Below are 23,709 nucleotides of genomic sequence, written 5' to 3'. Positions count from 1 at the left end.
CTCAAGAAGGCAGCTTACCACCACCTTCTCAAGGGCAATTAGGGGTGGGTAATAAATGCTAGCCCAGCCAGCGAAGCCCACATCCCATGAAAGAATTTTTAAAAATCCAATTCCATCTTGAACAGCTTGATTGAATCTGCCTCCACTGCATTCTCAGGCAATGCATAATCACTCGTTGCATGGAAAAGTTTTTCTTCATGTCACCATTGCTGCTTTCGACAATTACCTTAAACCTGTACCCTCTCATTCTTGATCCCTCCACCAATGGGAACAGTTTCCCCCTAACTGTGTCCAGACCCCTCATGATTTTGAACACCTCCATCAAATCTCCTCTCAACCTTCTCTTCTCCAAGGAAAACAGTCCCAGCTTCTCCAATCTATATACATAACTGAAGTTCCTCATGCCTGGGACCATTTTCATGAATACCATAAATAACCAAGGAAATCAAGAATAAAGGCTGAGCAAAATAATTTCAGATAATGAAACAAAATGTCTGAAGCATTGAATTTTTACTTAAGTTTTTACTAAAGGAGCTTTGAAACTTCACAAGCAGATGAGCTTGAAAAGGATAGTAATACAATTGGGCTAGAAAGAGAGAAATATTTGACAACCTAGCAAAACTGAAAGAGGATAAAACCCTTGGACGGTATGCACCCACACACACTCAGGGGAATTAGGGAAGGGATAGCAGAGTCACTAGTTTATTTAAATAATATCTCCTTAACAGCAGGGATAGTGCCAGAGGACTGGCAGGCAGCAAATGTTGTTTTCCAATCTGCAAAAGGAAAGATGGAACTAAACCTGGGACCTATAGCTCAGTCAGTTTAACATCTGTGATAGAAAAAAATTACTGGAATCCACACTAAAATAAGTGATAGAAGAGCATTTGTAGATGGAAAAAAATAAGCAATAGTCAGTATGGATTTTGAAAGGATAAGTCATGTTTAACTAACCTGAGAGCATTCTTTGAACAGGGGATTCAATGAGTAGACATGGGTAATGTACTAAATGCCACATACTTATATTTGTTAAATGTCTTTGATAAGGTATCACATGATAGGTTCAGAACAAAGGTAACGGATTGCAAGAAGGTAGAAAGCAGTGTTCCATGGGGATCAGTGCTGGGACCACTGTTATTTATAATTTGGACTTAGGAACAAGTAAGTCAATATCAAAATTTGCAGATGATACCAAACTGGAGTGATATAGGTAGCTAACACTGAGGGAGAATGCAGCAGAATAGAAGAAGATATTAGAAGATTTCCAGACTAGGAAGTTATGTAGCGAGTGAACTTTAACATATTATTGAGGGATGCACTTTGGCAGAAAAACAGAAACATCACTTAGATCTTAGAAAATAAGAAGCCAAGGGCGGCAAAATAGGAAAGGCACCTGGGATACAGGTGAACGAATCATTAAAAGCAGCATCACGGGTCAAGTAAGAATGCTAACAGCTACTGGAGTTTATTTCAAGTATAGAATTCAAAATGAGTGAACTTATGTTAAATTTATGTAGAGCAAGGTCTGCTACTCTTAGAGCCCCTGGTCTCCACACTATAACAAATGCATAAAAGTATTGGAGATGATAGCATGAGAAAAGAATTTAGGGGTATGGTACCAAAACAGAGACATTGCAGCTACCGTAAAAAGTAGAACAAGCTGGGATATTTTCTTTAGAAAAGAGAGCGCTTCGAGTTGACCTGTTGGAGGTCTTTTAAATTCTGAATCGGGTGGGCAGGGCAGAGAATGTTTCCACTCAATGGAGGATGCCAAACTAGGTCCATAAAGACAAGCATTGGAGAACACGGAGATTTGTCTTTACTCAGACTGTGGTTCGCATGTGGAACTCACTCTTAGCCGAGCGAAATTGCTTAGATGCGTTCAGAAGGAAACGAGATAATAAACATGGGAAATGAGGGAATATTGAAAGGTTGGAATGAGGTAGATGAAATGGGAGGTGGTTTGTGCGGAATATAGTACAGCCTAGTTGGATCGAATGGTCCAGGTCATGTGTTATTTTATGTAATCAGTCGTGTTTGGATTCATTCTGTTAAAACGGTCTGACTTTTTCATCGATCCTAACCGCCCTCCCCATAGGAAGGCACCGCCGGAGATATTAAGCACTATATTTGCTTTGGCTGGAGGAATTACTCCTTTTCTCGGAAGAACGCTCACCTCTGAAGCACACATCAATCTCAGGGGGAATAACTGAGGGAGTTTACAGCCTCTGTCCAATTCGTACTTTCCAGTTAAGTTCAGTGTTCAGGAGGGTCTCGTCCCGTTTCTCCGCTGTGTTGGGTAGTTAGACCCCGGGACGGGACAGTGAGTGAGCAACAGGGCTATATTTTTGGTATTTCTGTGTGTGTCAGTGTGTGTGAAATCCGAGTATTAATGGCCGATTTCCAGTCCGTGAGGTTGACTAGATTGTGTTCGACCGGAACAATTTGCAACAGAGAGAACGAAGGGAAGGGAAGATGCTTTTTTTTTTCATGGTAAACAATAAATAAATATGTTTTTATTTACGAGCGGTGAGCAGAGCAGCGACCAGGATTGACGATTTGGGGATGAATGGAGTCATCTACTCACTGAGTCGGGGTTCATCAATCTCCGGGTGACCCCAGGGCTTGTCTCCCTATATCCTGCCGAGTGACTGAAGCGAGACCTTTTCCCATTCTGGGTCAAGCGACAATGCCCACCCCCCTCTCAGTAAGTGAGAGTTTGCTATCACGCGGTCAGATAATTCTGTTCATTCAATTCAATCTCATTTACAATTCCAATAACTGAACTCCTTAAAAATAAAGTTAACAGCGCAAGCCTAGTCTTTAGAAAATGTTGGAAATACTCAGCAGATCTGGCAACACCTGTGGAGGGAAAGTTTCACTGAACTCCGTGGTAATCGATTCTCTATTTCAATTTCCTCTCCCGGAGTTTGCCTAAATACAACGTGCATTCAACTGCTTGTTGCATTCATTTGTGGCGAGAGCACGCACCTGTAATGATATTCAGTGCAGCGCTTGGTGACTAGCATCGTCTTTGGTGTTAATCATTCATAATGTAAAATATAACCCTGACCTGCCAGAAGAGCGCGGTTTAATTCCCCCGTTTCCTTATTTATTAACATGCCCTTGTAATGGTCCTTGTAAATTAGAGATATTGGACTGGAGTCTGGCATAGCGCATCCCCAGGGGTTGTCTGGACAGTGGTATATTACCAGGAGAAAGGTGTGTGCGTGTGTATATTGGGGGTTGAGGGGGAGGCGGGGGCTGGTAGAAATAACAAGCAGGTGGGTTGGATACCGAGGCACAAAGATGACACAGACCTCCCGCGGTTTATGCCCTCCGCTCCCAGCCGCTGCCCTCACGGACGATGCAGTAATAAAGTTAGGAGCTGAGAGGTGGTGTTGGGAGTGGAGTTATAAACACAGAGAAGGTTAGAAGCAACTGGCAGCGAGAGAAACTGAGAGAACGGCATGGGGTCAAAGTTTGAGAGGGTTAGAAATGGGATAGCGAGCAAGGAACAGAGAGAACATACGAGAGGGGAGCCGGGGATTGAAACATGGAGAGAGAGAGAGAGGGAGAGATAGGAAGGTTAGGAAGAACCTGTGGGTTGGAAACTGTAATGGGTCCAGTACACAGAGAGCAATAGGAACAGGATGAGAGCTGGAAACGGAGATAGAAACAGAGAATTAAAACAAAGAAGCGAGAAATAGAAACAGGGCTGTTGATAGAAAAAGGGGATTTGGGGTAGAAAGAGGCAGAAAGAGGTTTTTGGCACAAAATAACCCAGAGAAGGGAAACAACAAAGAGGACTAGAGTAGGGAGATGACAGAAACGGGGAAAGAGAGAGATAGAAATCGAGAGGGGATGAAAACAGAGAAAAGATCAAATCAGAGGAGAGAGCAGAACATCATCACAAGTTCTGTTTCCCCCATTAAGAATTTGTCACGTGTAATAAATTGATACTGTAATCCAAAATACATGAATAAAACTTCCCAAAAAAGGGTCCTAGTTTCAAAAAGAACAGTGGGCGTGTTTTTTTTTCAGTTTGTGGGAGACACCCGAGGCTGCCTAGGGTGTGGGTATTTACAGGATTCTGTGTGGTGCTGCCAAGTCACAGTGTTAATTGTCTGGTTGAGATTCTGTCTCTGCTTAATGTAATGTTGTACAAAACCATGTCATGGCTGGATTATTTCACATTAATGTCTGTCACTGTAGAAACCATTCGGCCCTCAAAACTTGCGTTAATAGTTTTGTTTATTAGTAATGGGTGACATCGCACCTGCGATATTTGGGTGAGTTTAGCGTCACTTCCCCAGGTGAAAAAAAGGCTCCCGGTTTCAGTCGGATTTAGACTATTAAAACAGGGAGCTTTGAGAATTAGACATTTCCTTCTGAATTGAAAATCTCATTGTGCCTGGAGAACCCAGTTGGAGCCAGGCTTTTAAGCAATGCGCTCGTAGTCATCACGGTAGTGGATGGTAATATTATTATTAAGCAAGATATTAAAGTGTTATTAAAATAGAAAGCTTGCCCGGGGGGGCAAGAGCACATTTAACGCCAGGAAAAAAGTTAATTTGACATCCGGAGAGTGGATGCGAATTTGCACTTGTTCGGCGGCGAGGAGCAAGGACGTGAAATCCTTATTACAGGATTATTGAATGTCTGAAACCATTATAAGTAAAAGAAAAGGGCGAATGCTTGAAACCTCAATTAAAACAATAAAAAAATCTGCAGGAGATGGGTCAAAGCTGCTCTAACGAGTGCAAAGGAGAAATTCCGAGCTCTGGATGTCGAGATTTCCATAGTGGTCATTTTTAACTTGGACAGAGTTTCGTTAAATAACTTCACATGAGACGGGACAGTCGAGAATATAAATAATAATATAAAAAAAACCTTTCATATTTGGTCATTTGGAAACCTGTTGACTTGCTCATTCTCCAGTCCTTGTCTCCACAGTCGGAGCTCTGCTGCCCCCTATCAGTGCTCCCTCCAGTCGCCCAGAATCCGTCACCACCATCCCGAGGAGGCGAGGTTTAAAGTGATTGAAAAGTGATATTGAAGCTTCAGCAACCAACTGTTTGGACAGATTTTCATTAGTGGTCAGCCCCAGCGATATTTCTTACGGGTCTGTGCCTGTGCCTGTGTGTGTGTGGATGTGGATGTGTGTATCTCTGTGATGTGTCTGTGATGCGTGTGTGTGTGTGTGTGTGTGCCGCTTTATTAACCTGGGATTGTGCAGATGCTGGAGCATTTGTGACCGTGCAGAGAAAAGTTGAAGCCGAAATTGGATTGCAAGGATGGAATGAAGGAGGAGAGTGTAACCCGGGGTCCGGAGCTAAGGTCTCGAGTGCAGCTCAAAATGCGAGAGAGGAGTGAAGTTGGACAAGTATGATACCAGACCATGCTGGGGTTTTGCGTGAATCTCTCCCAGCTGGGCACTGCTTTGGAGGGGCTTTTGGCAGGGTGGCATGCAGTGAGCGCAGCTTCATCGCCCTGAAGTTGCCAAACTCCCTCACATGGAGACGGCAGCTTTTCTAAGATGACTTTTTCTGAGTTCACTAACCAGAGCTTCAGTGGAAACTGTTCGAAGGACACGGGCAACGGGTCGGCGCTGAGCTCCAGCCCTGTCCCGCATTATGGCCAGAACAGGTCGGGCGAGCCGGAGGAGAGAGACGCCAACCAAGCCGTGGCTGTGGGTGTCGTCCTGGGCGCCTTCATCCTCTTCGCCATCGTGGGGAACATCATGGTCATCCTGTCCGTGGCTTGTAACCGGCATTTACAAACGGTGACAAACTATTTCATCATTAACCTGGCCATCGCCGACCTCCTGTTGAGTACTATCATCCTGCCCTTCTCAGCCAGCCTGGAGGTGTTCGGCTACTGGGCGTTTGGGAGAATTTTCTGTGATGTCTGGGCTGCTGTGGATGTGCTGTGCTGCACCGCCTCAATAATGAGCCTCTGCGTTATATCCATAGATCGATACATTGGCGTGCGCTACTCTCTACGCTACCCGACCATCATGACTGAGAGGAAGGCGGTGTGGATCCTGATAATCCTCTGGGTGTCCTCCATTGTCATCTCTGTTGGTCCTCTGCTGGGCTGGAAGGAAGCAGCCCCTGAAGATGAGACAGTTTGCAGCATCACCGAAGAACCGGGCTACGCCTTGTTCTCTTCGCTCTTCTCCTTCTACCTCCCTCTCATGGTCATACTGGTCATGTATTTCAGGATCTACATAGTGGCCAGGAGGACAACCAAGAGCCTGGAGGCTGGGGTGAAGAAGGAGCGGAGCAAGACCATGGAAGTGGTCCTCAGGATCCACTGTAAGAGCGTGATGGAGGAGCCCAGCTCCACCTTCAAGAACAAAGGCCAGCAGTTCCGCAGCTCCCTCTCCATGAGGCTCCTCAAGTTCTCCCGGGAGAAGAAAGCGGCGAAAACTCTGGGCATCGTGGTAGGCGTCTTCATTCTCTGCTGGCTCCCCTTTTTCACCATCTTACCGCTTGGTAGGTAGAGCGAAATGGTCCAACATGTCATTAGAAGCGTTGCTAAGATGTTGTGAGGCGTTTGTAACATGGTTTTAATCTTCTTACAGACAAACCCGGCTTTTGCTTTCTCCTTAATGTTAAATTGGGTTTATCAGAGGGAGAAAGATGGAGATAGCCTCAAATTCAATCCACCTTTAGCGATCACAGTGCACCAAAGCAACTGTTTCTGCCGGCGGCAGCTGGATGTGAATCTCTGTAGTGTAACATTCTCTGATTCCATAACTTTGAAGTCTGCATTACTGGTGGCTTTTGCAGTTAAATATTCAAGCGTCCAGCAGCAGACACAACAGAGAGATCATCGACTAATCCGCCTCTAACTGCTCCTCCTAAGTTACCTGACTGAGTGAAAGATGTTAGTTTCTGATACCCGGGCCACAAGCCAAAGCTTAGTACCAAACACAGGACCAATGATGCATGACACCCTTCCAAAGTTCCAATGCACACTTTGATGCCAAAACTCATTTGGAAACCTTACTACTTTCCCTCACATCCTGTCACTTTATCTGACTAATTAATTGCATTGGGCGCTTTGCCATCTCCTCGCAGTAGTGTCAGTGTCGGCTGGGTTGCGGCTCGCTTTTCAGGAGACCGTTCAGTCATTGTGGATTCCCCCCCCCCCCCCCCACCCCCACAACACATAATGGGTTGTAAACAGCTGGTTGGCACCCGGTGAAGGACGGGACAAGTATCAGTGCGGGGGTATGAGGTGTCAGCTGTGGCTCAGTTCCTCGCCTTTGAATCTGAGGGTTGTGGGTTCATGTCCCACTCCTGGAAACCAAGAACTGTGATTGTACTCGAAAGAGTTGCAATCTGTGACTGTTGATAACTCGAAAGAGTATCAGTGCGGGGTATAATCCGCTCATCTGTAAGCAAGGCAACGGGAATAGAAATAAGAATCCTAACAGCTTTTTTTAATTAAAAAAAAAATGCTCGTTCGCGCGATTGGTACTAACAGCACATGGCCCGCTGTCAGTTCCAGTCCACTCCCCACTCCCTGAAACAAGCGCCGCGAATGAACAATTCAGAATCCATTAGAATGAGACCCTGGATCAACAATCTCACCGACACGTTACATTCCAGATCTAAGGGGAAGCACTTGCTCCTCGTGGTAACGTAAGGGTGGGGATTGACACCGGGGTATGCCGCCAAATGGAGGCTTAGCACACAGGGAATGAGGAACAGAGGAACGAGACCATGCCGTTCGGCCCCTTGAGCTTCTTCTGCCCCCAGATCGTGGCTCACCTGGATCTTCACTCCATCTTCCCAACTTTGTTCGGTAACTCTTGATATCTTGGCCTCGCTAACACATTCCGTGTTATTTTCACAGAGGAATTTACCTATTTATTTCAAACGCTTTGTTTAAAATAAAGCCACAATAGTGAGCGTTTTTTTTCCCCCCTAATCTAGCATGTTCGCTATGCCTCTGTATCATTATATTGTACTGTGCTATTTTCAGTATCTAATGGCGCATATATTGTGTCTACGGCACAGAAACCAATTAGTCCAGTTGGACTATTCTGGTGTTTAAGCTTCACAGGAGCCTCCTCCCACCCTATAAGCACCCTTAAGGGCTTAACTTACTTCCCCTTAAATGTAGCTATGGATCTGCTTCAACTATTGTATGTGATGGCGCATTCCACATTCTTACAACTCATTGGGGAAATAACTTTCTCCTGAATTCCCTACTGGATTCATTAGTGACCCTTTTACATTTATAACCTTTACCTTCGGTCTCCCGCACAAGTGGAAACATTTTCTCTACATTAAACCATTTCATTAGCTTAAAGACTTCCAGAAGATTACTCCTCAGCGTTCCCTTTTTTAGACAAAAGATCCTCTCTTGTCGAGAATCTCTTTTGTACCTTCTCCAATGTCTCTCTCGTCTTTTTATGATACGGAGGCCAGGACTTGTGTTGTCTCATCAACCTTTGAGACAAGTTTAAAATAATGTCATTGTTTTTCAGCTCTGTCTCTCTACAAATGAATCTCAGTGCTTGGTTTGCCTCATTAACTAGCATCACTACTTTAGTAGTTTCAGCACTTTTTGTAGTTTTTTTTAACTTTGAGTGAATTATGAACCTGGGCGCCTGGTTTCCTCTACCCCATTCAGAATCTTATTATCGAGGGGGTATGTGCCCTCCTTATTCTTCCCACCTAGCTGGACCACCTCACATGTATCTATATCGAAACTAATTTTGCAATATGTGCCCGTTCAGTGAGTTTATTAATGTCTTCCATGATTCATGTATTTGATCACCTTTGCCCTTTGTATTTACTATACCTCCCAATTTGGTGGCATTCCAAATTTAGAAATTGTTCTTCCAATACCTGTCACTTTAAGTAACGTCAAATGCAACAGTGGTTCCAGCAGTGATCCCACATCCCATCTTTTGCCTGTCTGAGCAACTATCCTTATCCTCTATTCTCTGTGATCTGTTTTGTAACCAACCTGCTACCTATTTAGTCCCATGACTCCACATGTCCTAACCTTAGTCTACTATGTTGTACCTTATCGCACATTTCTTGAAAATCCAAATATATTACATGAACTACATTACCTATGCTTAGCATTTGTGTTACTTTTTGAAGAATTCAATAAAATTAATTAAGAGGACCTCCCCCATCTTGCCTACTCTACTATATTTTAGGTTTCTAGATATTTTTCCATTATACCTTTTAGTAAAGATTCTAATTTCTTTCTGAACAAATTCATGCAGGTTGACACCAAACTTTAGCTGTCTTTCGTTAACAAATTTTCATTTCCGACATTACGAAGAGACTATACTTCAAAGGTAAGTCATTGACTGTAAAGCACTTTGAGATATCATGTGATCTTAAAAGTTGCCATAAAAGTGCAAATCTTTTTTTTTCTTTAAATATTCATTTTGGGCCCTTTTAATATATATTTTGTGCATCGCTGGTATCATATTAGACTATTTGAAATATAACAGAAACCAAATGGTGCAGTGGTGAGAATGACATGCAGGTTAAAAGTAACATTCATATTTTTGCAATCTAGACTCTTAACTTCAAAATTAAATTTCAGTTTTGTTATAATTTTCAATGGCAACAATGAGTAAATATTGAATTAAAGACATCTAAAATATATAGATGATTTAGGACCAAACCAAAATTACTTGTTATTTGATGAATCTGAATTTGAATCTAATTAATCATGGTATGAAGTCATCAGTACATTTTGGGGTTAGTTTACATTTCATTACTTGGATTCCAATTCAGGTGAGACAAATAAAAATAATAGGATTATAGTGTCCTACCTCTGCTGCATGTAAGGATCATATATAAAACAAATTTGGATGGCATGAGACTGGTACCTAATCTATGTAGTCTCATAGCATGAAAGTTTCTAGACACAGCACAAAGTTCGCAATCTTAGACAGTTCAAAATTATAACTGGTGAGAAAGATGGAGAAGTCATATTGATGCAATAATGGAATCTTCAAAGTTTCATAGAATCGCATAGCTGAGAAGGAGGCCATTCAGCTTATTGTTACTGTGCCAGCTCTTTGAAAGAACTATTTCATTAGTCCAACTCCTCCAGCTCTTTCCTGCATTTATTTTTTTCCCCTTTTCAAGTATTCACCCAATTGTCTTTTAAAAGTTACTACTGAATTTATTTCCACCACTCTTTCAGGAGGTGCATTCCAGATCATAACAACTCACTGCAGAGGGAAAAAAAAACCTCTTCATACCTCCTCCTTCTTAAAACAAATTTGAGGAAGTTTAACTCTTTCTTTGATCTGTAGGAGATATGGACACTGGGCAACTAAGGCAAATAGAAAATGTTATTGCTAAGTTGTTTTGAAGTTTGATGTTGTGAAAGAACAAAGTTTTGGTCTGGACAGTCCTTAAATCAACCTCTTGGCATCATCTGCCCTCCTTATGTGGCTCAGTTCAGATTTTGTTTGGTAATGTTCCTGGGAAACACTTAGGAACGTTTTACTCTGTCAAAGGCACTATAATGTAAGCTGCTGTAGCAATTATTGTTGGCTATCTTGCAAGTTAAATTGCATTGAGAGAATTATAAACACTGTGTTTTCATCAAAAATTCAGCAATCAACAAATACATTTTTAAAAAATGCATCTTGAACTCTAGCAAAACCCAAGCCAAATAGTTTGCCATGTAAATTAAAGCTGCAGAGAACTGAATGAAAAGGAGCAGGCGTCTTTACTATGTAACTGGTTTGTTGAGATTGGGTTCCAGCAGATGTCACAGTTAATGGCAATAGGTAAGGATAAGATGAGTTTGAGGACCCTCTTTCATGCAAACCTACAATGTTAGCAATTAACATCACCCAAACTCTCACGGGAGAAACTACCCCTTGATTTGCTTTGGTTAACAAAACCCACAAAGCTATTCTTTATAAACAGATCTATTACTTTGTTATGAATGATGCCCAGAAAAGATGTTTCATCCCTCAGATGACTAAAAGAAAGAAGCAAAAACTTCCCTTAACACAGTGCTTGTACCATTCTCAGGACGTCCCAGGGCATCCTCACAAGCAATGAATTGTGTTTGGAGTGTTGTCCCTGTCATTGTATAGGCAAATGCTGCAGCTCATTTGCACAAAGCAAAGTCCTAAAAATAAAAATGACACAGGTGACCAGCCAATATGACGCTTGCAGTTTGAGGGTAGGAACATAGGGACAGGAGTAGGCCACTTCAGCCCTCCACCATTCAATGAGATCCAGTCTGATTGGTGACCTAATTCCATACGCCCACCTTCACCCTGTATCCCTCAATACCTTTGGCCAACAAAACTTTCTCAATTTCAGATATCAAATTAACAATTATGAACATACAAACATATGAATTAGGAACAGGAGTAGGCCATTCAGCCCCTTGAGCCTGCTCTGCCATTTGAGAAGATCATGACTGATCATGGCCTCAAATCCACACTCCCGCCTACCCTCAATACCCTTTGACTCCCTTGTGAGTCAAGGATCTAAATACGTCTGCCTTAAAAATATTCTATGATCCTGCCTGCACTGCTCTCTGGAGAAGAGAGTTCCAAAGACTCACAACTCTCTGAGAGAAAAAAAAATTCTCCTCATCCCCATCTTAAATGGGAGACCCCTTATTTTTAAACTGTGTCCCCTAGTTCCAGTCTCTCCCACAAGGAGAAACATCCTTTCAGCATCCACCTTGTTCCTTCAAGACCTTATATTAATCAAGCATCAGTTGCCATTTGCCAAAGAGAGCTCCAAACTTTGACCACCCTTTAGATGAAGATTGGCAAGGACTCTTCTTCAAATAGTTTCATGAAATCTTCCATTTCTACTCGAAAGAGTTGATGCAGCACTCCCTCAATGGTGCACTAGATGAAGATTTGCATTACAACAGGGCACTCCTTGCCAATGATGATCAATGGGCAGAATTTTTAGGTTGGTAGGTGGGCACGATCAACGGGCTTGTGATCGGCCGGCGAATGGACCATTGAGCATGATTGGCCCCTGACTGCGGTTTCGTGCTGGCTGGCTAACCAGCATGAAACATGCACTGAGAAGTTCAGCGCCGCCGGGGTGGGGGCAGGAAGAGGGCTTGCATTGACCTTAACGTGGGCATGGGCCAGCGCTGAGAGAAAGCTCCCTGAAAGCAGAGAGCTGCCTCAGGGAGCTGCAGACCCAAAAGTCCTCAGATAAAGTGTTGAAAAGCAGAAAAAAAATGTCCAATCATCCCAATCAGGCACCTGAAAATATACATGATAAAAATGCTGTCCACTGATTTTTATTTTTATCTTATTTCATCACAGGAACCTCATCCCGCCCTTGGATGAGGTTTCATGAAAGGCCGCCTGGCTGATTCGCCCATCCGCCAACTATAAGGTTGGACGGGCAATGTAAAACTAAAGACAATTGCGCTGTTAATGACCTTAATTGGCCTCTTAATTGTCGGCGGGGGCGCTTCTGACTTTTGCGTGCGCCTGCCGAATGAAATGTTGCACGAGCGCCGGATGACACTGGGACGCTCGCCCGACGTCATCTCGCATGGTTTCACGCTGGACCAGGTCGGGCACGTGCCAGCCCGCCGAGCTAAAAATTCTGCCCAATATGTGGGTTCAGCCTTTATGGCATTTGTTGAGAAGTCAAATCCTAGACTATCAGACTTTCCCAGATCAAATAAATAAGCTGCGATAGTTAAGAAGAAGAAGATATTTACATTTTGCATAATGGTCAACAAAGCTCCAAGTATAAATAGCAGTTTACAGAGAAAGAAAGACTTACATTTATATAACACCATTCACAACATAAGCATATCCGGAGGTACAGCCAATTAAATACTTTTGAAATGCAGTCACTGTTGTAATGCAGCAGCCAATTTGCACAGCAAGCTCCCAAAACCGCATTGTAATAATGACCAGGTATTCTGTTTCTGTGATGTTGGTTGTGGAATAAATATTGTCGCAGACACTGACCATAACTCTCCTTTGAAATAATAGTGTCAGTCTTAATTTTTATGTTGTAGTCCTGGAAGGGGACTTGAACCCACAGCCTCTGATGGAGAGTTCCACTAACCGATCCACAGCTGGCATATAAAGTAGAGTACTTGCAAAGTGGAATACAGGACATTGCCATCTACCTTGGCAAGCATTGTTGGATATTAAAGACGTGGAAGGAGATTTCTTATCATTGAATCGTATTACCTTGTAGCACAGTAGTAGGCCATTTGGCCCATCACATCTCTTTGTTAGAACAATCCACAATTAATCTCAATGTCCTGCTCTCCTTATAGCCTGTATCTTCCACTGCTTCAAATAGTTAACAACACTTGCATTCAAAGGCACAGAGGCCTCTTCCTCAATCAATCCCTTTATCAAAGCACTCTAAGCTACAACAACCTTTATGTGAACAAACGTAGTGGGTATAGACTATACAAATGTATGGATGAAATTATTGTCCTTGACAAACAACACACATAACTTAAGTGCCTGTGCTAAGTTCCTCTGCATGCGTTTTGGTCGTATGAAATGCGTGCATATTCCCAACTTTTTGTTGGTTTAGATTGTCAGCATTTTTAGTTTATATCTGATTGTACTTTACACACACATTGTGATTTAGTCATTACTGATAAAGTAATGGGTTAGGTAATAGTTTGGCCTTCAGGACCTCGCTGCAGCCTTGCATAGAAATTGGCTACCACAAAAGTCTGCCAGTGATAACAGAAAAAAGCTTTTAGGAGGGCACAGTGCTAGTTAGCACTTAATAGTGTGTATCAAAGAGTATTGGGATGTGTATATGTTCATGTTCTCAATATTGGTCATGACATGAACAAAATGACAAAGTCTCACTATTACCACAGAGCAGCAGGAGGGAAAAAGCTGGAGTGAATCATCTCGCTCACTCTCCCTGACTTCAGCATTGTTAGAGTGACAGTAAGACAAAAGGCAGAGTGAGAAATTGATGGGTCCCCTGGCCACTTATTTAACAAGGAGACGGAACAAGTGAGAAAAAAAACTAGGGAAAAAAAGAATTTAATCTGAAAGCTGTAAGTCTTTGAGACCACCTCCCAAACCTCTGATCTTTGGTCGGTATCCACGACAATATTTATTCCACAACCAACATCACAGAAACAGAATACCTGGTCATTATTACAATGCGGTTTTGGGAGCTTGCTGTGCAAATTGGCTGCTGCATTACAACAGTGACTGCATTTCACAAGTATTTAATTGGCTGTAGCTTTGGATATGCTTATGTTGTGAATGGACTCAGAAGGACAACGGTAGCAGACACATGGGAATACTATGCAACACCTCCAAAGTAAACACCACACATACATTTTTTAAGTTGTTCTTGGAATATGAGTGACACTGGCAAGTCAACAATTATTGTCCATGAGCAGATGGTAGTGAGCTGATTGCAACTGAGTGGCTTGCTCGGACTTTTTCAGAAGGCAACCATATTGCTGTGGGTCTGGAGTCACCCGTAGGCCAGACAAGGTAAGGATGAATGATTTCCTCCACTGAAAGACATCAGTCACGTTATTACTGAGACTAACATTTCATTCCAGATTTACTGACAAATACATTTAAAATTCCCCGAGCTGCCATGGTGGCATTTGAACTCCCGTCTCCAGAGCATTTGCTCGGGCCTCTGGGTTACTAGTCCAGTAACATTACCACTGTGATTCCATTCCCTTGGAAATTCAGCACCATTCCTTTACAACTGCTGGATCAAAATCCTGGAACTCCCGAGAGATTGGCGCAATGGAAAAACTTTAACCACCATCCTGCAGTGGCTCATGAAAAGGACCCGAAATCTCCTTCCCAAGAGCAACCAGGGATGTGTATTATATGTTGGCCTTACCAAGGATGCCAGTATCTCCAGAATGAACATCAAATTAAAGTCAAAAAGGAACAATTATGAATAACAGTCACATATATATATATATAAAACATCTTTATCATGTGAACCATCTCAAGCTGCCTCACGCATTACTTTTCAAGTTCATTAAACGTGGCCACTTCCCATGAGAATAAGTGTGCGAATCTGGGTATTAATTCGTCAGATGCTACTTGATGATTGCAAGGTCAAAATTCTTGACATGCCCCACTATGTGAGTTTGTCTTATTCAATTATTGTTATTTTATGCAACCATGTAATAAGATAATATAAACAACATGTGTAGCTAACTGGCTGCTTGCCAAAAATTGGCAAAGATTCCAGTCCAGCACATCAGTGTTTCCGTTGTGCTGACAGTTATTAAACTGCAGTTTACAAGATTGTTTACATTGCGTTTCGGGCATTGACATTGGCACAAAAAAAGCAATGCCTGATAAACAGAATCAGATACTGCACTTTGGTGCAACATTCACGCAGTGTTTTTTTTTATTTGCATTTCCTTGAGTATAGAAGATTACGGGGTGATTTTGTTATGCTTTTCTGCCTTATCCTACTCTGTATGTTCTTTGACATCTTGGAGATGGGGTTTGGGGGTGGGGTGGGGGTGTCTAGATTTGGGGTTCCCACCATTTTCCTTGGTCAGAACATATTTGCTCTGAGCGCTCTCTATCTCTTCCTTGGATACCTCCCACTGCTCTGACACTGATTTATTTTCGAGTAGCTTTTTTCCAGTCCATTTTTGCCAAACCATATCCCAGCATAGTAAAGTTGTCTTTTCTCCAATTTAAAATTTTTACTCTTGGTCTATCTTTGTCCTTTCCCAAGTTACACTAACTCTAACTTAATTCTGATCAGTACCACCAAAATGCTGTCCCATAGATACCCTTTCCACCTGCCCACTTCATTTCCTAAAGCCAAGTCCAGAACCATCCCTTCTCTTGTTGAGCTTGCTACGTACTGGCTAAAAAAAAGTCTCCTGAAATTATTTTTAAAATTCTGCACTCTCTATACCTTGTCGCATTGAATTTATCCCAGTTAATATCAGGATAATTGAATTCTCCTGCTATTCCTGCCTTATTGTTACTGCACTTCTCAGCACTTTGCCTAAATATTTGCTCTTTGATTTTCCTCTGACTGTTTGGGAATCTATAATATACTCCCAGTAGTGTGATTGTCCTGTTTTTGTTCCACAGTTCAACCCTCTCATGGGGCTCTCATTTGATAATCCTCTAGCATCTCATTCTCCCTCATAGCTGCAATTGTTTATTTAGCCAATTCTATGACCTTCCTTCTGTTTTATTCCCCAACCACCCCGTGGCCCCCCCACTCTTTTGCTTGTATCTGGCAAGGTTGAGCAACCATTCCTGCCTTTCTTTAAGCTATGTTTCAGTATATCCAACTTCCAAGTGTATATCTGTGCCCTGACTCTTATTTTCACTCTGTCTTATTCACTATAATCTTTGCATTGAAATATATATCACAAATCACTGAACTACTACTTTTAAATGTCTCATGTGTGGATTTTAAATCAGTTCCTAGAATCAGATAAAAACATTACTGGCTTCCTCAGTGAAGGCTTGGCATAACAAAAGATAACTCAACCGATGAAATCTAATTGAAACATTATTTAAAGACTCTATATCCAAGGGAGTGATTACAAGGCAGGGGCATGGACAGGGGTTCAGGTTGCATGGTAAACTGTAAAGATTGTCATCTGGAGATTCAAACGTAATAGCCCTTTTTGTTTATTTATTCTTTGATGAGATGTAGGCATCGGAGGCAAGGCCAGTATTTGTTGCCCATCCTTAATTGCCCCTGAACTAATTGGCTTGCTAGGCCATTTTAGAGGGCAGTTAAGAGTCAACCACATTGCTGTGGTCTGGAATCACACATAGGCCAGACCAGGTAAGGATGGCAGATTTCCTTCCCTAAAGAGCATTATTGAAGAGCATTAGCCCTTATACAATAGGTTACTATCGACGGTGTCATTGCGATTTCTTCAGTAGTAATTACCCAGATTACGTGTGAAATGTAACAGGGAAAACAAGTGATAACCGGCAGTGGGGTATAAGTTTCTATGAGTACTAGAGACAGTCCTCCAAACATGAGGAGCATGTTGCTGCAGCAACCCTCAGATGTTAACAATCTCATTCTTGTTTTCGAGTCCCTTCCTATATCTGTACCCTACTCTAGCTCTCCAATCCTCCACTTCTCTGCATTCCTCCTCTTCTGGCCTCCTTTGCATTCCCAATTTCAATTTCTCCACCATTGGCAGCCATGCCTTCAGCTGGCTTGGCCCTAAGCTCTGGAATTCCCTCCTTAAACCTCGCTGCCTCACTACCTCTCTGTCTTCCTTTAAGATGCTGCTTAAAAAATCTTTATTTGGCCAAGCTTCTGGTCACCTATCCTGGTATCCCATTATGTGGCTTGATGTCAGATTCTCTTTGATAAGGCTCTTGTTAAGCAATATTTTCTACATTAAAGGCACTATATAAATACAGGCTGTTGTTGCTCATCAGTATAATTTATAGAACAAGGTTACTTTAAATTGAGGTCAAGCAATAGCTGGAGATTGAAGTAAAATTAACAGTTTGTTTTTTCACAAGAATTGAGTTACTCTCACCTAAGCACTTATGACAGGTGACCAATGACATAACACTACAGTCCTAATCTCACGATAATTCCTTTTGCTGTGTGTACACATATTGGCACTGTCCCTTATTATTCTGTTCAAATGCATTGCTGTCCACTGCTTGTGTCTGATGCATTAGTTTGAAAACAAAAAAATGTCATTTGTGTGTCGGAAGTGACATTTTTGAGAATTATTATTTCTTTCTCAGTTTTAACATTGACACTTTGAACTGGGACTGAGCTGAATGTTTAACTCTGATGTGGGGAATGATGAAAGGTTATCCAACCCACTTGGTGCGGATTTGAATGTAGGTTTGAGTTTAAGCAGATAGGGCACTAACACACACAATGTTAAAGAACTTTTCACCATCTGTCTGGCAGTATAAAATATGGAATGAGGAATATTCAATTGGCTCATTGAGCCCATTTCTTTCCCAGCTGATGTGGAAATGTTCAATGTCATGGACTCTATCCAACTTCTTTGATCCCTATAATCTTTTGAGGATGATGAATAACAATGGGTAGCAGAAGAGAGCTCTTAGTGAAATTTCTTCCTAACCTCAGAGACACCATTATTTCATGCTAACAAGGCAGCTTACATTATTCACTGTGGCATTCCATAGTGGTACCTCCTTGTCCCACAGCACGGAATGAAATTTGGTTCCATCGTGAGATTGATTATCTCTTTCTACACTGATTGGCTGCCATAACCTTGGCAGAAGGTCAGTCAAAACCCTGCTTGTGTCTCCATCCATTCATATTCTGCCATATTTATGGCAACCAATCCAATTTATGATGGGGCACTTTCCCTCAGAAGGCAAGAAATGAAGTCTTAAAAAAAAACCCCAAGAGATTTTATGGAATTTTGCATCGGTAGATGAATTTTTAATGACTGTGATGATGGTCTCATCCACCAGTTGGAGAACTAGTGGGAGACCCATATCACTTCACTCGGGGAGGCCTGACACAACTGGCCATTGCCGGGCCTCCCACTCAATTAAGCCCTGAGTGCTGCTGGCCAATCAGAGGTGAGCAGCTCTCCAGTACTGGCAGTGCCAGTGTGAGTGGTGGCCATAGCCAGTGCAACTCCTGGTCCTCCAGGAGGAATCAGTTGGATCCCTGACAGAGGTTAATGTGGGCAAGATGGGGGCTTACAAGAGGGGGTGGGGGGAGGTTTGCCAATTGTGGCGGGGGAGATTATTACTGCTTGGCAGCCATGTTGAGCACAGAACAGTGGACTCAGAGTAGAACTGAGAGAGGGATGATGTGGTGCAGGATCCTCATGTAGATGTTCACCGCTGACCTCACCATCGCCACAGGAATGGTCAATGTCCTCTCCAGCCAGCTCCAACGTGCGACTCTGGAACAGAATGAGGACCTTGATTGTCCGGCACTCCACCCCCGGTCTGGGACCTCTCCCAGCGATTGTGTGTGACCTTGTCCTGTATAAAGACAGATGGAAAGAGTGTGAGCAAGGCACATGCCAGGCCAAATGAGAAGGCTGCCAGGTGTGTGTGTGTGGTGAGAGGAGCCATGGACAGGATGAGGAGGCAGTCTCCAGAGGAGATGAGGCCAGATGGAGGTGTGAGGGTGTGTGTGAGAGAGTGAGTGGTGACGACCTTTGAACTGGCAGTGAGTGAGTTGCCAGTGAATGTGTGATGGGCTTGTGAATGAGTGAGTTGAGATTGAGATTGACTTACCCTGGCAGCACGGAGCAGATCATTCATCTGCTTTCTGCACTGGATGGCCGACTTCTTGTGCGTGGTGTTGGCACTGACCACCTCTGCCACCACCTCCCAAACCGGAGTGGTGAGACTGATGGGCCTCCTGCGGCCAGGGCGGGGGTAGAGGACATCATGGCGGGCCTCCATGGCATCCAGAAGGCGTCCCAGGGATGCACGATTGAATCGGAGGGGGGGCTGCAATCTTCCTGGCTTTTGGGGTATGTCTTCAGCGGAGCAGTCCTGGGCTGCAAGCATTGAGAAGTGTGTGTGGGGCTGTAGTTTAAAACGGTGCCCGGCATGAGGAAGTGGTGAGGTGATGGCATGGCGAGCCAATCGGAGGCTACCTGCCAGCGACCCAGCATGTTTCCCGTGACTGCATAATTTATGAGGCAGTGTGAAAACCTGCCATTGCGGCTGGCAAAAACATCTTTTCTCACGCCCACTAGTGCAAAACTGGGACGATTCCACCCAATGTTTCAAGTCTGCGACCTTTCATAAGAACTGACCTGAAACTTTTTTTATTTCATTCACACAAACATACGAACAAGGAGCAGGAGTAGGCCATTCAGCCCCTTGAGCCTGCTCCGCCATTTAACAAGATCATGGCTGATCTGGTGGTAACCTGAAATCTGCATCCCACCCACCGCCAATAACCTATCACCCCCTTGCTTACCAGGAATCTATCCACCTCTGCCTTAAAAATATTCACCACCTTTTCAGGAAGAGATTTCCAAAGACTCATGCCCCTCTGAGTGAAAAGATTTCACCTCATCTCCATTTTAAATGGGCAACCCCTTATTTTTAAGCAGTTCTAGATTTTTCCACAAGAGGAAACCTTCATGGAATGTGGGCATCACTGGCTAGGCCAGCATCTATTGCCCTTGAGAAGGTGATTGCAGAAGGCATTTAAGGGTCAACCACATTGCTGTGGGTCTGGAGTCATATATAGGCCAGATGACTTCCTTCCCTAAAGAGCATTGGTGAATCAGATGGACTTTTACAGCAATCGACAATGGTTTCTTGGTCATCATTAGACTTTTAATCCCAGATTTTTATTGGATTCATATTCCACCATCTGCTGTGGTGGGATTTGAACCCAGGTCCCCAGAGCATTACCCTGGGTCTCTAGATTACTAGTCCAGTGACAATACTACTACGTCACTGCCTTCCCTTTTGATTCTGTTGGCTCTGTTTCTCTTTCCACAGATGCTGCCAGACCTGCTGGCTGTTTACAGCATTTTCTGTTTTTATTTCAGATTTCCAGCATCTGCAGTACGTTGCTATTGTATGAACATTTCAATTCAATGACCTTGCATCAGAACTGGGAAAAAGTTAGTGATGTAAGAGGTTTGAGGCAAGTACAGAGGTAGGAAAGAAGGGAGGGGAGGAAAGAACAAAAGGGAAAGTCTGTGATAAGGTAGAAGTGATTATATGAAGAAAAGGGAGCTGGCACAAGGCAAAAGGGGATGGCAAGGGGACAAGAATAGAAGCAAGAGATGAATGTTGAGAAAGTGTAAATGGCAATAGCAGAATCATTAGCCAACAGCTGCTGTCAGAAAAATTGGGGCAAAGTTTATCACCTGAAATTGTTGAACTCAATGTTGAGTCTGGACCATTCCCTCTGCGACACCCTGGTATACTCCTCAATCATCCCCAACACCCCCTATCTCTTCCATAGCACCTTCCCATACAGGCATAGGAGGTACAACAGCTGCCCTTTCACCTGCTCCCTGTTCACCCTCCAGGGCTCCAAACACCCCTTCCAGGTGACGCAGCGACTGATTAGTACTTCTTTCATTTCAATATACTGTATTCTCTACTCACGATGTGGTCTCCTCTACACTGGGGAGATTAGATGCAGATTGAGGGATCACTTTGCTGAACACCTCTGTTCAGTCCACAAGCATGAATCTGAGTTTCTGGCTGCCAAGTAATGATTTAGTTAATGGGATGCAAAGTCACATATCCCAATATGCTGATGACACAAAGATAGGCAGCGTTGTAAGCATTGTAGACGGAAATGCAACATTACAATGAGATAGTGATAGTCAAATTAAATGGTCAAAGCTGTGGCAAATGGATTTCAATATAGCCAAATGTGAGATTGTCCTCTTCAACCTAAAAACTTAAGAATAGAGTACTTTCTAAAGTGTGAAACGTTGGAAACAGTGGCAGTCCAAAGAAACTTGTGGTTCCAGGCATGCAGATCATTAAAACATCATGAACAGGTACAGAAAATAATCAAAAAGGCAAACTAATTCTGTCCTTTATATCTAGAGTAATAGAATACAAGGGGGTAGGAGTAATACTTCAGCTATACCAAGTCCTAGTTAGACTACACCTGTAATACTGTGAGTAGTTCCGGTCACCACACCTTAGGAAGGATAAATTGGCCTTAGAGGGAGTGCAGTGTAGATTTAACAGAATGATACCTGGAAGTGAATTTTTCCTGTGGCGGGCAAGCTGTTCGGCAGTGGGCATGGAGCCAATGGCTGCCCACGATCGGCTGCGCGCAGCCATTTTACACGGGTGGGCCAATTAAAGCCGCCCAGTGTAACGTGCGGCTGGTAGCGCGCGCCACCTGTGCGGGTGGGAGGAGGAGGGAGAGCCGGGGCCTGCATTCTTTCAAGCATGTGTGCGAAAGAGCGCAGCAATCTCCCCGAGGCACGGAGCTGGCTCAGGGAGATTAAGTTGATAATAAAACTTTTTTATAAAGTCAAAAATGATTTAAACATGTCCCCTCATGTGACAGTGTCACATGAGCTGGGGCATGTTTGTGAACTCAGCAAAATTTATTTAATTATTTTATAAAACCTTCAGTAAACCTCATCCCGCTCGCAGATGAGGTTTCCTGAAAAACGCGAAGGCCGCTCAGTCTCTTAGCCTGCCCTCAAACCTTAAGGTTGGATGGGCAGTGTTGTTAATAAGATAAATTACTTTTTTATTGGCCTTAATAGGCCGTTGACAGTTCAGCGGGTGCACAGCCAACTCTGGCACCCGCCCGCCAAATGAAATATCAAAATGATGCGCGATGACGTCGGGACACACACCCTACATCATCACACGTCGGCGTATTGGTCCCGCCCCCGCACACCAATGGCAATATTCTGCCCCTGGACTTCGAGGGTAAAGTTGCAGGATTTACACCAACTAGGGTTGTATTCCCTGGAATTTAGAAGGTTAATTACGGGATGATTTGATTGAAGTTTTTAAGCGAGTATGGGGATAAAAATAGGGTAGATAGAAACTATTTCCACTGGTAAGAGAGTCTAGGACTAGGCCTCAGTGTCTAACAATAAGAAGCAGACCTTTCAGGAGTGAAATCAGGAAACACTTTTACACGTAGGCAAAAATCTTCTGGTCAGCGAGTAGGGGCGGGGCCCGCTCGCCGACGCGTAGAATGACGTGAGAGTAAAGCATGGAACCTCATGGATGAGGTTTCATGAGGGTATTTAAACTTTTATTAAATGTTTAAATAAAAGTTACGAACATGTCCCAGCTCATGTGACAGTGTCACATGAGGGGACATGGCAAGGAAATTTTTTAATCACCTTTATTGAAAGTTTTACATCGGAGCCGATCTCCCTGAGGCAGTACTTTGCCTCAGGAAGATCTGTGCGCTCTTTAGTGCACATACGTGTGAGAGCGCACTCCCAGCTGAGGGAACCCCCCCCCACCTCGCCCACACAGTTGCCCGTAAGATTTTTAGCCCATTGTACAGGCAAAACGGGTGGGCGGAATTCACGTGTTTATCATTTCCTCATCCACGAGTGGGATTAAAGGCCCCGGGAGCAGCAGCACTTTGTCATTGCCAGTCCTTTGCTGTGTGAGTACAGAGTTGTCCCGGAGTTTCTTAACATCTCGTTTGATTGTCCAGCCTGCCCTTCAGCATCTCAGGTCCTCATCTTCCCTGGAAGGTTCCTCTGTGTACTGCAGCATAGCGCTCCTTCATTTTCAATGCACTGCTCCTCTGCATCTAATGGATATGGTGTATTCCACTGGTGGAACCTCTTCTGAAGAAGAAGAGAGAGGCAGGAGGAAGAGGAGGCCAGGTTGGCGCAGGCAACGACTCAGGGACAGACCTTTAATGAGGAGAGGCACGGGCTCAGTTGATGCAGGGCCAGCAGGGAGGCCAAGACAGGAGGTCACGCTGAAGATGCCACAACCCAGTGGCTAGAGTGTTCAGGCAGCACTCAACTACCTCCAGGTGCCTGAGGTCCAGTGCCGCAGGAGACTCCAACACTCAGGGACAGTGACAGCAATATGTTACATGATAGGTCTGGAAATTTTCCCCATGCCGGTGGCTTTGAAGGTCACAGTGACCCTCAAAGTCTTTGCCTCTGATTATTTTCAGGGCTCAGTGGGGGATCTGTGTGGCATTTCTCAATCAGCTGCACACAGTTGTGTCAAGCTCGTGACTGATGCTATCTTTAGACACATCCACACATTAA

At 43.6% G+C, this 23,709-nt stretch overlaps 1 protein-coding gene across 1 annotated transcript in view; it reads left to right on the top strand.

Annotated features, from left to right (window-relative positions):
- The first annotated feature begins 5,367 nt into the window (after positions 1–5,367).
- adra1d (adrenoceptor alpha 1D) overlaps positions 5,368–23,709 on the top strand; it is a 62,031-nt gene continuing 43,689 nt past the window's right edge. Inside the window, exon 1 of the mRNA XM_078554349.1 lies at positions 5,368–6,500. Coding sequence (XP_078410475.1) covers positions 5,540–6,500 — 961 coding nt within the window. The 5' untranslated portion in view covers positions 5,368–5,539. The remainder of the gene's footprint in view (positions 6,501–23,709) is intronic.

This window comes from Cetorhinus maximus, chromosome 1 (genome assembly GCF_964194155.1).
Source record: "Cetorhinus maximus chromosome 1, sCetMax3.hap1.1, whole genome shotgun sequence".
Taxonomy (NCBI): Eukaryota; Metazoa; Chordata; class Chondrichthyes; order Lamniformes; family Cetorhinidae; genus Cetorhinus; species Cetorhinus maximus.
The sequence above is the reverse complement of the archived record's forward strand: the minus strand, read 5'-3'. Positions and strand labels throughout refer to the sequence as shown.